General features: G+C 42.9%; 1 protein-coding gene across 2 annotated transcripts in view; it reads left to right on the top strand.

The window, feature by feature from the left end:
• Positions 1 to 2,140, top strand: part of LOC141127434 (retinol dehydrogenase 7-like) — a 46,745-nt gene extending 44,605 nt beyond the window's left edge. For both annotated transcript variants that reach the window (XM_073613861.1, XM_073613860.1), the window contains exon 5: positions 1,799 to 2,140. In XM_073613861.1, coding sequence (XP_073469962.1) covers positions 1,799 to 2,016 — 218 coding nt within the window. In that variant the 3' untranslated portion in view covers positions 2,017 to 2,140. The remainder of the gene's footprint in view (positions 1 to 1,798) is intronic.
• The last annotated feature ends 16,030 nt before the right edge of the window (positions 2,141 to 18,170 follow it).

Below are 18,170 nucleotides of genomic sequence, written 5' to 3' on the forward strand. Positions count from 1 at the left end.
CGCGAACATACTCACGGAGCTCATGGTGGCGCGCGCACGCCCGCAAACCGCTTTCTAAAGGGAAACATACAGGTATGTTAATATGCCTGCACGTGCCCTTCTGCCGCCATATATCGGCGTGAGCTGGTCGGCAAGCGGTTAAAGTGATTGTAAAGCTTTGTTTTTTTTGTGTTTTTAAAAAAATAACAAACATGTTATACTTACCTGCTCCCGATTCACACCTGAGACCTTGTAACACTGACGAGTTACATGACACAGGGGAGGGAAGATAGCCAATTGGGCCCAATTTGGACATTTTCACTTTTGTTGCCAGCGGTTTAGACATTAATGGCTGCGTGTTGAGTTATTTTGAGGGGATGGCAAACTTTCAATGCTAGGGCCCTTTCACACATGCGGACCGTTCAGATGCGCCTGTCAGTTTTTTCAGCAGACCTGAGCGGCCGCTCCATATATCTCTATGGAGCGACGGATGTCAGCGGTAACTGTTAGAATATCAGAATTTATGAATGGTTGAGTTCTTGTGATAATTGAATTATATATATAAATATATATATCTTCTGTGTATGGAAAAGTATGCATTTCTTGGGAGAGATTCATCTCACATATGGATACAATTTAGTGTCGACTAATTCACCTCCCCCATCGTAAGAGATAAAGTTACAATCTTTCCCAAAGACATAAAGTTCCAGTATGTTAAGAATAAGCTGTTTCTTTACATTGTTATATTTCTTGATTAGGATAGTAATAAGAACACTGCATTTTAAATATATGTATACTGATATGTAGGATTTTATATGTTTAAAGGAAATGTATATATTGTAAGTTAAATGATTTTTAAACGATAGCTTTTCTCACATAGTTCATAGCCCCACCCTTAGGAATGTTGGAAGGAGTAATTCAAATTTCCCGGTCTTTTCTATGGGACTATAACGAACCTTTTTAAAGCCAGCCTCTATGGAAAAAGGTGGGGGTTAATGGAAGGAGGACAGACAGGCTGTGGGGAAAAGACCCCCTATCACAATACAGCTCTCCATCAAGACACACACACACAGATCTCAAGATATACACACAGACATATCTGATTTAAACTTTATTTTAAGAATAATCTATTTTTGTATTCTACATTTTGACATTGTTTTTGTAACATTTTGCTAATTGATCATTAAATCAATTTTGGAGGTTTTACACGAGAACTTAACAGATTTTTCTTGGAACTTTTCTCATCAATATGAATTATTGAAATATAGTTATTAATACAGTAAATAACTCGATTTCTACAGTAACATGTCTGCTGACATCCGATCCACCCCGCAAAATCCAGACGGATGGAAACCCTATTTTCCATTCGTCTGGCGGATCAGATGAAAAACAGATAGGCGGTCCGTAATAATCCGATCCCCCCCCCATTGAGGAGAGCAGAAATCTGGCAGGTCCGTTTCTGCATAGTGTGCAAAGATGGACTTGTCATCCCTCGGCTCAGCGGGGATCAACGGAGCGATCCCTGCTGAGCAAGCGTATGGCTGAATACGGATCCGCACATGTAAAAGGGGCCTTATACAAGCTGTACACTCACTACTTTACACTGTAGCAAAGTGTCATTTCTTCAGAGTTTGTGAGATACTGTAATATATATATATACATATATATGATCCTCTCTACATTAATGCATGTAAATGTAATTTAAAAGAATATTCCTGCATACATTTGGACCATAAAAGGAAATTTCAGAAGGCCAGTGCATGTTTTTTGCCACATGTGTTATTTTAATTTTTACTATGTTTTTTTTTTTTTTCTTTAGGTCTAAAGTGTGTTGATGCAGTGAAGCTGGTATGCAACAACAATCTGCAGCTGGTCCCACAAGCAATAGAGCATGCCCTGTCCGCAGTTCATCCATGGACACGATATTCTGTAGGTTGGGATACTAAGCTCATATATTTGCCCTTGTCCTATTTTCCCACTTTTATCATAGACTTTATCCTAACCATTGCACAGCCTAGACCAGCACAGGCAAAGTGATTGTGTATTTGATTGTCCTAAGGACCTAAGCTATTATACGAATGGAATGTTATAATATGAATGTGAATATGAACACTCATTACCTCAGCCTGCCAAAAGGATAATTAAAGTGATTTTAAAGGTTTGTTTCTTTTTTGTTTTGTCATACTTACCTCCTCTGTGCAAGGGTTTTGCACAGAGTGGCCCTGATGCACCTTTTCTGGGGTCCCCCTGTGGTGCTCCTGGCTCCTCCTCTTCTCGAGTGCCCTCTCAGGGAGACACTTTTCAAGGGGGCACTCGTGCGGGCACGCTCCCGAGTCTTGCTGCTGCATCCATTGAAACAGACAGCAGGACTCGGCCCCACCCCCGGCTTTTGTGTCACTGGATTTGATTGACAGCAGCGGGAGCCAATGGCTCCTGCTGCTATCAATCTATCCAATAAGGACCCGAGACAGTGGCTGGAGCTGCTGTGCTTGTTCCCGTCGCTGGAACAATCGCCTCAGCTTAGAATAAGGAGGGGTCTGGGGGGGGGGGGGTGCAGCACAAAAGGTTTTTCACCTTAATGCATAGAATGCATTAAGGTGAAAAACCCTGAGGGTTTACAACCCCTTTAATAGACAGTTGGGGGCACAATCAAATAAGTTTTTTTTAATATTTCTATAAATTACATTAAGGGGAAAAGTGAGAACATATGTCTGCTATTACTGCAGTATTTACCTAAGGGTCCTTTCACACTGGGGCGGTTTGCAGGCGCTAATAATAGCGCCTGCACACCGACCAGAAACAGCCGCTGCTTTAATTCCAGTGTGAAAGCCCCAAGGGCTTTCACACTGGAGCGATGCGCTGGCAGGACGGTAAAAAAAGTCCTGCCAGTAGCATCTTTGGAGCGGTGAAGGAGCTCCTGCCCATTGAAATCAATGGGAAATCAATGGGACGGCGCGGCTATACCGCTGGCAAAGCGCCTCTGCAGAGGCGCTTTGCAGTGGTTTTAACCCTTTCTCGGCCGCTAGCAGGGGGGTAAAACTGCCCCGCTAGCGGCCGCATACCGACGGTAAAGCGCCGCTTACAATAGCGGCGCTTTACCGCCGACAACGCCCCCGCGTGAAAGGGCTCTTAAAGGTTTTGCATTAAGGTGAAAAAACATGAGGGTTTACAACCCCTTTAACCCTTAAAAGCCATCCACAGAAGCCAAGTGCTGGCCTTCAGTTATTGGTGCAAATCTGTTGTCCCCACAAAAGACTGTCCCCACAGTGCTGGATCCCCCCTCCTAACCTACCACCACAGCACAGATCCTCTTTCCAGCCTAACCCCTCAGAACACAGCACATCAGTACAGACCCCCAGTATGACATCCCCAGTACAGACACCATCTCTCTCGCCCCAGTACGTACACCCCCGTGTCTCAGTACAGACTCCCTTAATTGGAGACAGCCCTCAGTACAGACACCCCTCAGTTCACACCCCCAATACAGACCCCCCCCCCAAAAAAAGACACCCCTCAGTACAAACCATCCAGTACAGACACCCCGAGTAGTGTGTTAGAAGGACAACAGCATGTAATGTAAAGTACTGTGATGTGCACTCAACTCCTTTGGTCGGCCATGGCGAGGCCTGTTTTGAGTAGAACCTGTCCTGTTAAACCACTGTATGGTCTTGGCCACCATGCTGTAGCTCAGTTTCAGGGTCTTGGCAATCTTCTTATAGCCAAGGCCATCTTTATGTAGAGCAACAATTCTTTTTTTCAGATTCTCAGGGAGTTCTTGACTAGGGCAGTCAGATAACTCACTACCCCTAACATACATGTATACCAACTTATCGTTACTAATAAATGATGACACTGACACCTGCTGGATGTAAATGGCCTACTCAGCCTTTTATTATCAAAACCAATAAATAACCTATTATTCAAACATTATTCATAAATATTCAAAAACTATTCTGAAACTAATCCAGCTCCAATCCCACTCCTTGGTTGCAGGACCCTGACGACCCCCATTTCCACTTTTTGGTCTGTAATACTTATGGTTCGCATCTGTCCCAAGCCGACATAAATTGCCTTGAGGACCACTAACTGACCACAGACCCCCAACAACCTATTACCCGATAGTCTAAACTTAAAAACCAGACTGACCGGGAATACTCAAAACCTGAGAATGGATCCCCATTCTCTCAATACCTCAGGTATTTTATGCTTGTCGCCAAGGGCCCAACCGCCATATCTTCCTTTATTAAGCCTCCCTACTACCAGAAAAAAACTTTTTTTTTTTTCTTTTTTTTTTTTTAAAAAGGGCGGGAGGGAGGTAACTTCTCACCTGCCTTCTTCCTCCAACTGCTGACCTCTGGTCTCAATCCCCTCGTGGACTTCACCTACCACTCCTCCCCCACTGACTTATACACCAATCCGGTAAGTCTACTACTTTTTACAACCCCCACCTACTTTATTTAACCCTGTTTTCTCTGTAAGTTACTTACACCCTGTCATGTATGTCCTGCGCCTACATTTTCAATTCTGGCTACTGTACGTACATGTCTTTGACCAGTATGAGAGAGTGAGAGCAATAACACCAAATTTAACACACCTGCTCCCCATTCACAACTGAGACCTTGTAACACTAACGAGTCACATGACACCAGGGAGAGGAAATGGCTAATTGTGCCTAATTTGGACATTTTTACTTAGGGGTGTACTCACTTTTGTTGCCAGCGGTTTAGACATTAATGGCTGTGTGTTGAGTTATTTTGAGAGGACAGCAAATTTACACTGTTATACAAGCTGTACACTCACTACTTTACATTGTAGCAAAGTGTCATTTCTTCACATGAAAAGATAACAAAATATTTACAAAAATGTGAGTGATGTACTGCATATACATAAAAATGATATAGCAGAACTTTCCAGTTACCGATATAAAAAATATATAAAAACTCCAAGTGCCCTCCCCTCTCCTCCCTTTTGCTTCAGCGATGGGATGCGAGGGATCGGGCGGACAATTCCTGCTGTGCATCGGCATCACGCCACCAGGCGCTGCACGCATGACGTCATTTGGTCGTCATGACGTGTGCGCCCCTTCCACCCATTGGCTGATTCTCATGGGGAGTATCTTGGCGCCAAATCATGGATGGCGGCCGCTGCTCGGATGGGGATGTCTCTCCTCATTCATCATGCTAGCGTGAGGCTGGCAGGGACCTGCGGGTGTGTTGTGCATCTATAAAGCACCCCCTACTGCTACAGCTCCTTGAACTGCATACTCGGATATGCTGCATACTACATGTGGACCATGCCACCATGTAGACACACAAGGTAACCTTAGGACACACACTGTCCTGTTCTGTTGCACCAATTCCTCCATGTCTTCACGGGTTGTCTATTTCTTCTTTGCAATATGTATGACTGCCCATGCTTGCAGTTTGCACCATAGTTTCACCTTTTTTGCTATCAGTATATGGTTTATGGTATACCTTAGTCGCATATCCTTTGCGCTTCACACATTCTCTAATCTATATGGGTCTATAATTACTTCTAGCACTACTCTATATGAAAGCCACTCATTATTTACTTCAATTCTTACAGACCCCTTTGAAGTTATTACTTATCACTTCTTGTCACCATCCAATAAATCATGGAGATTTCTATTTCTGAGGATGCTTTGTGAGTAGTCGCCCCACGCGCAGTTCCATTACCTCAGCTCCTCGGACAGACAACAACCTTAGTGGCCCCTGTTTTGCAGTACTGCATAACTTTGAACCATAGCTCCATGTCAGTAATTAGGACTAGTCATCCTTTCTTTTCTTCATCCAATCCCCCCTTTTTTGATGTTTAAATCAAAACCAGATTTTATCGGTATTTGTATTTTTTGCAGACATATGGATGCATCAGCTCCTAAGGAAGTGGTTCTGTACCGCGAAATGCGTTGAGCACTGTAGGTTGCAACAATGCTATTTATATACATCATCATTATATGCATATCATATTATTTTGATAATTTATTAATTTTTCAATAATTTTTTCAAATGGAGTCTTTATATATTTTTTACATCGGTAACTGGAATGTGCTGCTATATCAATTTTACGTGTATATACAGTGGGGACGGAAAGTATTCAAACCTCCTTAAATTTTTCACTCTTTGTTATATTGCAGCCATTTGCTAAAATCATTTAAGTTGATTTTTTTCCTCATTAATGTACACACAGCACCCCATTTTGACAGAAGAACACAGAATTGTTGACATTTTTGCAGATTTATTAAAATAGAAAAACTGAAATATCACATGGTCCTAAGTATTCAGACCCTTTGCTGTGACACTCATATATTTAACTCAGGTGCTGTCCATTTCTTCTGATCATCCTTGAGATGGTTCTGCACCTTCATTTGAGTCCAGCTGTGTTTGATTATACTGATTGGACTTGATTAGGAAAGTCACACACCTGTCTATGTAAGACCTTACAGCTCACAGTGCATGTCAGAGCAAATGAGAATCATGAGGTCAAAGGAACTGCCTGAAGAGCTCAGAGACAGAATTGTGGCAAGGCACAGATCTGGCCAAGGTTACAAAAATTTTTTTGCTGCACTTAAGGTTCCTAAGAGCACAGTGACCTCCATAATCCTTAAATGGAAGATGTTTGGGACGACCAGAATCCTTCCTAGAGCTGGCCGTCCGGCCAAACTGAGCTATCGGGGGAGAAGAGCCTTGGTGAGAGAGGTAAAGAAGAACCCAAAGATCACTGTGGCTGAGCTCCAGAGATGCAGTCGGGAGCCTCTCCCATCCTCTGGAACTCCCTGCCCCAGTATGTCCGATCAGCCCCTACCCTGTCCACCTTTAGGAGATCCCTGAAAACTCATTTATTCAGGGAAGCCTATCCCACACCTACATAACAACTATCCCTGAGCCACCCCATCAAATCATTCTCTGCAGCTATTACCTTTTGTACTACTCCCCCTCCCTTTAGAATGTAAGCTCTACGAGCAGGGCCCTCCTGTACCTTTTGTATTGAACTGTACTGTAATTGTGTTGTCCCCCCTATACATTGTAAAGCACTGTGTAAACTGTTGGCGCTATATAAATTGCGTATAATAATAATAATAATGTTTGAAATGGCATTTACATATGTACTTACTGTTAAATGCTATACAACTTTTTTTTATACTATATCTAGCTGTCTGTCAATTGCCTCACTCAAAGTCCCAAAACTCTCCTCTATTTGTATTTATAATTTTTTTTATATCTATACCAAAATGTTTTGCCTTTATATTTCTATTTTAAACTGAATAGGTTGTTTTCCAAGGTGATCATTTACAATCAGCTTAAGTCACTGTCAACTTTTAACCATTTGTAGTAACCCCTTTCCTCTTATATAACAAACTCTGATTCCTATTCTTCTGCTTATCTTTATGAACTATTATAAAGTCTACATTTATAGTTTTCTTTTGCTAATATGCTGTTTGCTTCTTCATACACTAACAACAAGATAAATATAGTTTAACACTATAATCACCATTAATTCATGGCATACAATAGAAGCAATAACACACATATCATATAACAATTGATCAAATTCCACTGAGTACTGTTTATGAATTCAAGAAGGCTTGATTACTCACAAATGTAGTCCAGCAGGACCAGTTTAACAAGATGATTCCCCAATGATTCACAACTTTCGGTTATTGGTCAAGGTGCTCTTCCCCGCTGCGGCTCCATATTCTCCTTCTAATTTCTGTAGGACTAAAAAAAAAAATATCATCAGTACTGAACAATGTCTTGCTAAAGACACGGACCACCCACCAAGCAACGAGCATTCGGTCTGATTACTCAGCACCCGTTGTATCAGATATGTCCACTGTAGTACCATATAGCACCAAGGGAAGCCCCCATCAGCCAAGCAGAGCCTCACCTGATACCTCGCTTACCACCATTATAGGTCTCCAGTAGAGATGGGCCAAACACATCCCCCTCCCCCTCTGGTTCAGTTTGCGCCAGAACTTTTGAACATTACGAAAGTTCAGAGCAGAATAATGAACCCCATTAAAGGCTATGTGACCTGAACTGGAAAAATCTTAATTGCACAATTTGAGAGCTTAGATGCAAGTTATTGGGCATACAAAGGGTATGGGGGCACGGTTACTGACCTGGAGGACATGTATCAATAAAAAAAGTTTGTAAAAAAGATAATTTTTAAATGAGCAGTGATTTACTTAAAGTAAAATAAAAATGAAAAATTCCTTTAAATAAATATAGTGCCTGGGGGTCCTCTTAGTCTGCCTGTAAACATTTATAAAGCCAACAAAAATGACATTTTCCCTGCAAGCTTTCTTTATTTTATAAGCAACGGCTTGGGGAGCCAGTCTGCACAATTTAGTGCACTTGGAACAAGATTAGAGATTTTTTTTGGATAAGTTGTGGTGTCTGCTTTTCACAGATTTGGATTAAAGTAACAGGTGCGGAAGAATTGCGCTTTGGGTTTTGGTGGTGCCTTCACAACATAACCCTATAGAGGTACTCGTGATGAATGCAAGAATTGCCTTTGCTGTAAAAAATGTAAATGACATGCACCTGTTAAACAGGTGTGGTAAAATTGGTCCTTGGGTGTGAATTGTGCCCATGAAACCTATACCAAAAAATGTCTTCCAGATAGAATCAACACCCACAGAGCTAGGAAGCGTAGACAGTCTTTCAGAGATTCCAGATCCAGAAAACACTTAATCAGTGGCATCGGCATCAGGGGCTTGATAGCTGCTGCTAATCCAGGACTAATTCATTTTGATAATTGTCAGTAGGTCAACAGAGTCTGTGGACAGGCGCGCTCTTTTATCTGTTACAAAACCTGAATGCCTGTTCGGAAAGCACACTGAATTCAGGGCAGCCCAAAAGCTCAATTGCATACTGGACAAGTTCTGGCCAGTGGTCTATTCTCATAACCCAGTGGATCGTCAACTGGAAAGCTCTCCATGTCTGTATTCGCCCCCAGACAATCTCCCACCATATAACGCAGATGCTGCCGATGGGATGTGGAAGCTGACAGCCCTGGGCGCCGAGGAGTAAAACATTTTTTAAATGTATCACTGACGGGGCCCCCTTTTCCACCGCTCCTCTCTTGACCAACAGAAGCCTCAAAACTAGCCTTTTCATGAGACTGTAACCTAGCAGAGTCTGGAAAGGCATTACATAAACTCGTCTTTAAGGTGTCCTCAAGATATTTCATCCTCTGCTCCCTCTGTGAGGATGGGATGAGTTCCAAGACTTTCCCCTTATAACAGTGGTCAAGGAGGGTTATCAACCAATTGTGATGCCACAAATTCTCGGGTCCTTTTGCAGTGACCTCATCATCATCATCCCCTCCATCTTCATCATCACTGTAGCCAACTTGGCAACATGCTGCAGCTGGGAGAACATAACTGCCAATTTGTTGTTTACCAGTGTTCTCTCCTCTCTGTAGGTTCAGGTTTCTACCTTCCTCAACCTCAGAACCAACATCAGATTCAAGTAATGCCTGTGCATCATCAAGGAGCAAGTGGCTGATGCTGCGTTCACATAACTTAGCTAACTTCTCCGTGCATAATGCTGGGGCTATGGCAGAAATAGCTGTGGACAAGGAGGCAGAATAAGCCGCTCTGGCAGCTGCGGTGGACTGCGAACTAGTCTCTGCTTGGGTGATAGAGGATATGGATGGTTTAGTAAGCCAGTCCACCACCTCCTGTGCATGCTGTGGCTGTATAGTATGGGCAGACCATGTCCACATTTTGCCACGTGGACACAGATGCTGCTTGCCCCCTCATAGTGACATGGGAACGTCTGCCTCTCTTTGTTGGCCTCCCAGACTTGATGGGGGGGCTTATTCCTGAAATTTAATAGAGATGGGAAATGTATACTTGGATGCACTTTAATAAATGCAAAGTAGCATTTTCTGCACTTTAACTTGAGTACTCACTACACAGACACACTTCACTGACACACTACAATATACTGCAGTAAAAGTGCACTAACGCACTTCAATGTACTTCTATAAAAGTACCCTGACACACTTCAATATACTGTCGTAAAAGTACCCTGACGCAATTCAATATATTGCAGTAAAACTGCACGAATGCACTTCAATATTCTGCAGTAAAAGTACACTAATGCACCTCAATTTACTGCCATAAAAGTGCACTATGCTCTTCAATATACTGCAGTAAACATGCACTAACGCAGTTCAATATACTTCAGTATACACGCACTAACACACTTCAATATACTGCAGTAAATGCGCACTAACATACTTCAATTCACTGCAGTAAACGTGCACTAATGCACTTCTGTATACTGCAGTAAAAGCGCACTAACGCAGTTCAATATATTGCAGTAAACGTTCACTAACACACTTCAATATACTGCAGTGAAACTGCCCTGACACACTACTATACTGCAGTAAAACAGCCCTGACACTCTACACTGACACACTTCAATATACTGCAGGTAACCTGCCCTGAAACACTAAACTGACACTACAGTAAAAATGAACAGTCAGACGACACTCATGCTGCACTATCACTATATTCACACTAAACTGACACTAATGTAAAATAGGAAGGTCGCACTACACTCACGCTGCACTATCACTATATTCACACTACACTGACACTCTACACTCACAATAGAATCACAATAGCACACTATAGCACATTAACTTGCTAGTAGCAATGAACAGAGCCCTGTTCTATCTATCTCCACTCCAATATTACACTGCAAATGGCTGCTCTGGGAAGGAACATTTTATAGTGTGGGGTGGATATATGAGCAGTGAGCCATGATTGGGCACAGTCATCATTACTTTCTCCAATCATAACTCTGACAGTGTTCCGTGCACTGATTGGGCAAAACCTTCATTACTTCAGCCAATCAGGGCTGCCAATGCACTGTGCGGCCTGCGGTGCATTGTGGGGCGCTCAGAGAGCCAAACAAACGTTTGAACGCCCTGACAATTCAGGTGTTCGCCGAATGGGTGAACAGCCAATGTTCGACTCAAACTCATGCTCGGTCCAAACCGTTCACCCAACACTGTTCTCCAGTCCTTTAGGCATCGATCTGCCTGAGGCAGATGTGCAACCTTATTGAATGAACCATAGGAGGCTTATGATAGTCACAGAGGGACATAATCATCTTCCTAGAAAATAAATAGCTTTTATCTTTACTAAGTAATTATATTTTTACTTCTGACTGTAAAATTAAATGAAATATGTAAGTGCTGTTTAATCTAGAAGGCTACAAACACAAGTTTCATTAATTATCTTATACAATAGGACATCCTTTGTTACCTTATATTAACATAAAACTTCACTTTTCCTTTCATATAGGATAAGCATGCATTCCTAGGGTTAATATTTCTTTAAGTCTAAGGGGTATACATTACTTGCTTAAAGTAACCTTTGGCCTACAAAGATAAGACCTAGTTTGGCTAAATGCCCAGATAAGTTGACAATATGCTTAGTGAGCAAACTAATGTTAAACATAATGTAAAAATACAATCCCTTAGGGTACTTTATCACTGCTCTGTAGCATATGCGTTTTTACCGCAATTTAGCTGTGTTTGAGATGCTTTGCTGGTGCATTTTTGGGTTGCCTGCACCTGCGAAAAATGAAAAATCATGGTGCGTTTTTTACTGCGATTTCCATTCATTTCAATGGGAAGCTGCATTTTTGGTGTGGTTTTCAAAACCGCAAAGATGCAACATGCAGGACTTTTCAAAACACACTGCACTGGTAACACAGTGGTGTGAAAAGTCACATGGGATTTAAATTGAAACATTTTTCTTGCAAGGAAAAAACGCAGGAAAAACATATCAGTGTGAAAGGGCCCTTAGTATGATGAAAATAAACCATTTAAAGCGGTTGTATACCCGCACAAATTATTTTTATTTTTTTAAACCTGTAAGGCAAAAGGCATAATGAGCTAGTATGCACCGCATACTAGCTCATTATGAAATACTTACCTTAGAACGAGGCATTGGCAGCTTTTCCTGGTCCACGCCAAAGGAGCTGACATTTCCCCTCGGCGAGTCTTCCGGGTTCGTGGCTCCGGCGCTGTGCGTGGCTGGAGTCGCAATGTCGTCACTCCCGCACATGCGCGCAGGAGACTTCTTTCCAGCAAGGTCCGGCAGCATCTGCCGGACCTTCAGCCAGACCTTCACAGCGCATGTGCCGCTGACGTCAGCGGCTGCATGCAAAGTGCATATCTCCTAAACCGTACAGGTTTAGAAGATATTCATTTTACCTACAGGAAAGCGTTATTATAGGCTTACCTGTAGGTAAAAATACAAAAAAAGGGTATACAACCGTTTTAAGTTAGTCCACAAGATTCAAACACATTGGCACCTCCAAACTCCAGTTTATTCAATTAAATGGAGTCCACGATGTGTCAAGGGTTTGAACACAGAACTTCCCAAATAAGACTTTCAAGCCCTCAGAAAATTTGCAAATGATGTCATGTTCAGTGCTGCTCAATCTGCTCCTACAGATAAGAGCCAGAAGGAGCTAATCTTCAAATGTAAAGGATTCTTTTAGAAAATGACACCTTGTGAACAGGATATTTATGTACACAGACATATATATATATATATATATATATATATATATATATATATATATATATATATATATATATATATATATATATATATATACACACAGTTGTGCTCATAGGTTTACATACCCTGGCAGAATTTACAATTTCTTGGCCATTTTTCAGAGAATATGAATGACAACACAAAAACTTTTCCTAACGCATCATGGCAGCACACACTGGGTTGTGACTCCACCCCTACAACCTGACTGGATTGGTTAACTATAAATTCGAAAGAGACACCCCGCTTCATTCTCTTTTTTTATCCTCACCTGATAAGATTGGATGGAAATCGCACACTTACCGCATTCGCCCCACCAGGTTAAGCCTCTCCTGGATGGAAGTCTCTCCTGTACAGTCTCTAAAGGAGCTATATGGAGAGAACCCCAATCTTGTGGTCTTGGGGGCATGTTTTCTGGTATATATACGAGCTTTAAAGAAGCTCAGACACTTTGCAGTGGCCTCCTACACAGTAAGCAGTTCTTTACCTCTTCCATTTCCTGTTCGTATGGCAATTCTGGGCTCTGTAGTCCCTCTGGCAGCCAGGTATCTAACCAACATGGCGGCCGCGTCCCTCGCCACGTTCTGCGCATGCACGGGAGGAATTGAGGTAGCCAGGGAGCCTTTCTGCCCTCTTCAAAGATGGCGCGGGCACCGAAGGGCTTCTGCGCATGTGCCATGACATCACTTCCTCCGTGATGGCAGTGGCGATTTTAAAAACAGCTCTGTATTCCTGTCAGTGTCTGCTGGCTGGTTTACAGACTTTGCTGCTGCTCAGGAGTCTGGCGTTTTTTTCTGCCATTAAGTCACAGGTATTTTCTCCTTCCTACTTTCCGTACAAGTGCTTCTGTTTTCTTCTACACCTCATCTAATGCGATATTCCTTTTTCATGCTACTTTATTGCAGGGGTAACTCTTGTTAGGGGTAACTCTTAAACAAGTTGCTTTAAGTTTATATTGCTTTGTCAAATTATTGCTTCTATAAGAATGATGACACGGAGTCAGATATGTCTGTGTCACAGTCCGGAGCAAAAGAGGACTGCGTCCTTTACTTCTTTCAAAGGCCTTTTATAGGCAGCTCTACAAGCAGTAATCTTATCGGCATTACCAAATGAGGTTAAGGTACAAAGAGTTTCTTATCAATGAACATGTAATGATTATTCAGCAGTTCCAAATTCCATCTAGATACAGATTGATACGTACACAGAAGAGAAAAAGCACAAACAATTTAAGTAGAACAATTGATACGTACACAGAAGAGAAAAAGCACAAACAATTTAAGTAGAACTCTAAGTCATTATTTCAACCCTATCAATTTCCCCCTTTGACATCATCCTCTCCCTCCCCCTGTGTCCTCATGAACAAGTTCTAGTCAGCTTTTCCTAGAGTACTATCCCTGACCGCGGGTTGTCAGAGGGGAAAATCCCATCCCTCCAGGTGTTGCTCACATCTTAAATTCAAGAAGAGGAGTTTATGGGAGTAGGGTGATGTCAATATACATTTATCAGTATGCCCTGTCTATTCTCCTAATTTTCCTATTTATTTTCCTGTATACACATATATTTGTGATTGTAAGTGATATTAAAATAATAATTACCATTGGACTTAACAACCAGTGAAAGGTATTGGTTGCTGTAGAAGACATTCCACTAAATATATCCCACCAATGTGGTGCAGTATCCTGTTGTATCTGTGAGGAAAGATGCACTAGTCTATCTTTGTCAATTATTGCAGATACGAGGTTATTCTGTAGGGTATGTTCTAGTGTTTCTATGTGTTGTCTTAACAACTCTGATTGTTCCAAAACCTGTTTTAGTGGGTCTAAAGAAATTATAAAGGGTGTAGTGTCAGTGAGATTATGTACCTCATAGACTGAAGAGAATACCTTATCGGCGTCTGGTTCAAAAAGATAGGTGTCGTTACCCCATTGTAATGTTTTAATCTTTTTTATGCATCCCGCAAACGGCACCGATTTATTTAACGCTGACATGGTGCGGTTATCATTAGTAATGATACAAATATGCTGGGGTCCTATTTCTATGAATCTATTGTTCACATTTACCGGTGTTCTTTGCATTTTGCATATGCTAGTTTGGTATTTTAACAAGCAAGGTTCATATACTGGAGAACTTCTGCCGCATACCATTCCCTTATTAGTTCCTTCACATAGATTTAAATCATGGGTTCTGTTTCCTTTATCTACATATTTCCCATATATTTCTGGATACCAAAACTCGTCTTTAATTACTAGTGGCATGACCACTATTTTACACATTTCCATTACATCTGCTACCCGGTATGCTTCAAACCTTCCTACACACCATTTATTCTCACATTCTATCTTATCCCCTTTTACTTGGAACCATATACCATCGTCAGTTAGACCCTTAAAATATTTCATCCAGGTATGATAATTTCCCAACTGTAGTTCAGTCCTGGCCCTATTTATTTGTATATGATAGGATAAGAGGTTAAAAGAGCACTGTGTGAAATTTACAAACTGTTGACTTTGATTCCACAGCTGGAGCTCTGCTCCTATCGTGTGATTTATTAACCCTCCCAAAAATTGTAATAGGGGTATTTCTTGCAGTTGGGTTTCAAAAGTGGTGGGTAACCATTTGCTTGTGATAGTCAAGCTGTCAGCTATGTGTCCCCCTGCATGCTTCCATCTGTTGTTCATTTCTTCTATTTCGACCGAGTTTAAAATTCCCATCCCTGTACCTGACAGTCCCAGTAAAGTGTCATACCATGCTCGTCTGTACCTACATTTTGGAATTTCAGGGAAAGTTACATTGAATTTAACTTTTGTCTTTTGTTGTGATTAGGGATGAGCTTCGAGTTCGAGTTCGAGTCGAACTCATGTTCGACTCGAACATTGGCTGTTCGCAAGTTCGCCGAACAGCGAACAATTTGGGGTGTTCGCGGCAAATTTGAATGCCGCGGAACACCCTTTAAAAGTCTATGGGAGAAATCAAAAGTGCTAATTTTAAAGGCTAATATGCAAGTTATTGTCATAAAAAGTGTTTGGGGACCTGGGTCCTGCCCCAGGGGACATGGATCAATGCAAAAAAAAGTTTTAAAAACGGCCGTTTTTTCAGGAGCAGTGATTTTAATAATGCTTAAAGTCAATCAATAAAAGTGTAATATCCCTTTAAATTTCGTACCTGGGGGGTGTCTATAGTATGCCTGTAAAGGGGCGCATGTTTCCCGTGTTTAGAACAATCTGACAGCAAAATGACATTTCGAAGGAAAAAACTCATTTAAAACTACCCGCGGCTATTGCATTGCCGACAATACACATAGAAGTTCATTGATAAAAACGGCATGGGAATTCCCCAAAGGGGAACCCCGAACCAAAATTAAAAAAAAAAAAATGCCGTGGGAGTCCCCCTAAATTCCATACCAGGCCCTTCAGGTCTGATATGGATATTAAGGGGAACCCCGGCCAAAATTTAAAAAAAAAATGACGTGGGGTTCCCCCTAAATTCCATACCAGACCCTTATCCGAGCACGCAACCTGGCAGGCCGCAGGAAAAGAGGGGGGGACGAGAGTGCGGCCCCCCCTCCCTCCTGAACCGTACCAGGCCACATGCCCTCAACATTGGGAGGGTGCTTTGGGGTAGCCCCCCAAAACACCTTGTCCCCATGTTGATGAGGACAAGGGCCTCATCCCCACAACCCTGGCCGGTGGTTGTGGGGGTCTGCGGGCGGGGGGCTTATCGGAATCTGGAAGCCCCCTTTAACAAGGTGACCCCCAGATCCCGCCCCCCCCCTGTGTGAAATGGTAAGGGGGTACTTATACCCCTACCATTTCACGAAAAAAGTGTCAAAAATGTTAAAACTGACAAGAGACAGTTTTTGACAATTCCTTTATTTAAATGCTTCTTCTTTCTTCTATCTTCCTTCATCTTCTGGTTCTTCTGGCTCTTCTGGTTCTTCCTCCGGCGTTCTCGTCCAGCATCTCCTCCGCGGCGTCTTCTATCTTCTTCTCCTCGGGCCGCTCCGCACCCATGGCATGGGGGGGAGGCTCCCGCTCTTCTCTTCTTCTTTTCTTCTCTTCTTTTCTTCTTCATTTTCTTCTCCGGGCCGCTCCGCAATCCATGCTGGCATGGAGGGAGGCTCCCGCTGTGTGACGGCGCTCCTCGTCTGACAGTTCTTAAATAACGGGGGGCGGGGCCACCCGGTGAGCTCGCCCCCCTCTGACGCACAGGGAAGTCCCGTCAAGTCACCGTGCGTCAGAGTGGGGCGGGGTCACCGGGTGGCCCCGCCCCCCCGTTATTTAAGAACTGTCAGACGAGGAGCGCCGTCACACAGCGGGAGCCTCCCTCCATGCCAGCATGGATTGCGGAGCGGCCCGGAGAAGAAAATGAAGAAGAGAAGAAGAGAAGAAAAGAAGAAGAGAAGAGCGGGAGCCTCCCCCCCATGCCATGGGTGCGGAGCGGCCCGAGGAGAAGAAGATAGAAGACGCTGCGGAGGAGATGCTGGACGAGAACGCCGGAGGAAGAACCAGAAGAGCCAGAAGAACCAGAAGAACCAGAAGATGAAGGAAGATAGAAGAAAGAAGAAGCATTTAAATAAAGGAATTGTCAAAAACTGTCTCTTGTCATTTTTAACATTTTTGACACTTTTTTCGTGAAATGGTAGGGGTACTTATGTACCCCCTTACCATTTCACACAGGGGGGGGCGGGATCTGGGGGTCACCTTGTTAAAGGGGGCTTCCAGATTCCGATAAGCCCCCCGCCCGCAGACCCCCACAACCACCGGCCAGGGTTGTGGGGATGAGGCCCTTGTCCTCATCAACATAGGGACAAGGTGTTTTGGGGGGCTACCCCAAAGCACCCTCCCAATGTTGAGGGCATGTGGCCTGGTACGGTTCAGGAGGGAGGGGGGGCCGCACTCTCGTCCCCCCCTCTTTTCCTGCGGCCTGCCAGGTTGCGTGCTCGGATAAGGGTCTGGTATGGATTTGTGGGGGGACCCCACTCCGTTTTTTTTTTTTTTTTTGGTGCAGGGTTCCCCTTAAAATCCATACCAGACCTGAAGGGTCTGGTATGGAATTTAGGGGGAACCCCACGTCATTTTTTTTTTTAAATTTTGGCCGGGGTTCCCCTTAATATCCATACCAGACCTGAAGGGCCTGGTATGGAATTTAGGAGGACTCCCACGTCATTTTTTTTTTTAAATTTTGGTTTGGGGTTCCCCTTTGGGGAATTCCCATGCCGTTTTTATCAATGAACTTCTATGTGTATTGTCGGCAATGCAATAGCCGCGGGTAGTTTTAAATAAGTTTTTTCCTTCAAAATGTCATTTTGCTGTCAGACTGTTCTAAACACAGGAAACATGCGCCCCTTTACAGGCATACTATAGACACCCCCCAGGTACGAAATTTAAAGGGATATTACACTTTTATTGTTTGACTTTAAGCATTATTAAAATCACTGCTCCTGAAAAAACGGCCGTTTTTAAAACTTTTTTTTGCATTGATCCATGTCCCCTGGGGCAGGACCCAGGTCCCCAAACACTTTTTATGACAATAACTTGCATATAAGCCTTTAAAATTAGCACTTTTGTTTATTCATGTTCGT

This window comes from Aquarana catesbeiana, linkage group LG02 (genome assembly GCF_042186555.1).
Source record: "Aquarana catesbeiana isolate 2022-GZ linkage group LG02, ASM4218655v1, whole genome shotgun sequence".
In the NCBI taxonomy this organism is placed as follows: Eukaryota; Metazoa; Chordata; class Amphibia; order Anura; family Ranidae; genus Aquarana; species Aquarana catesbeiana.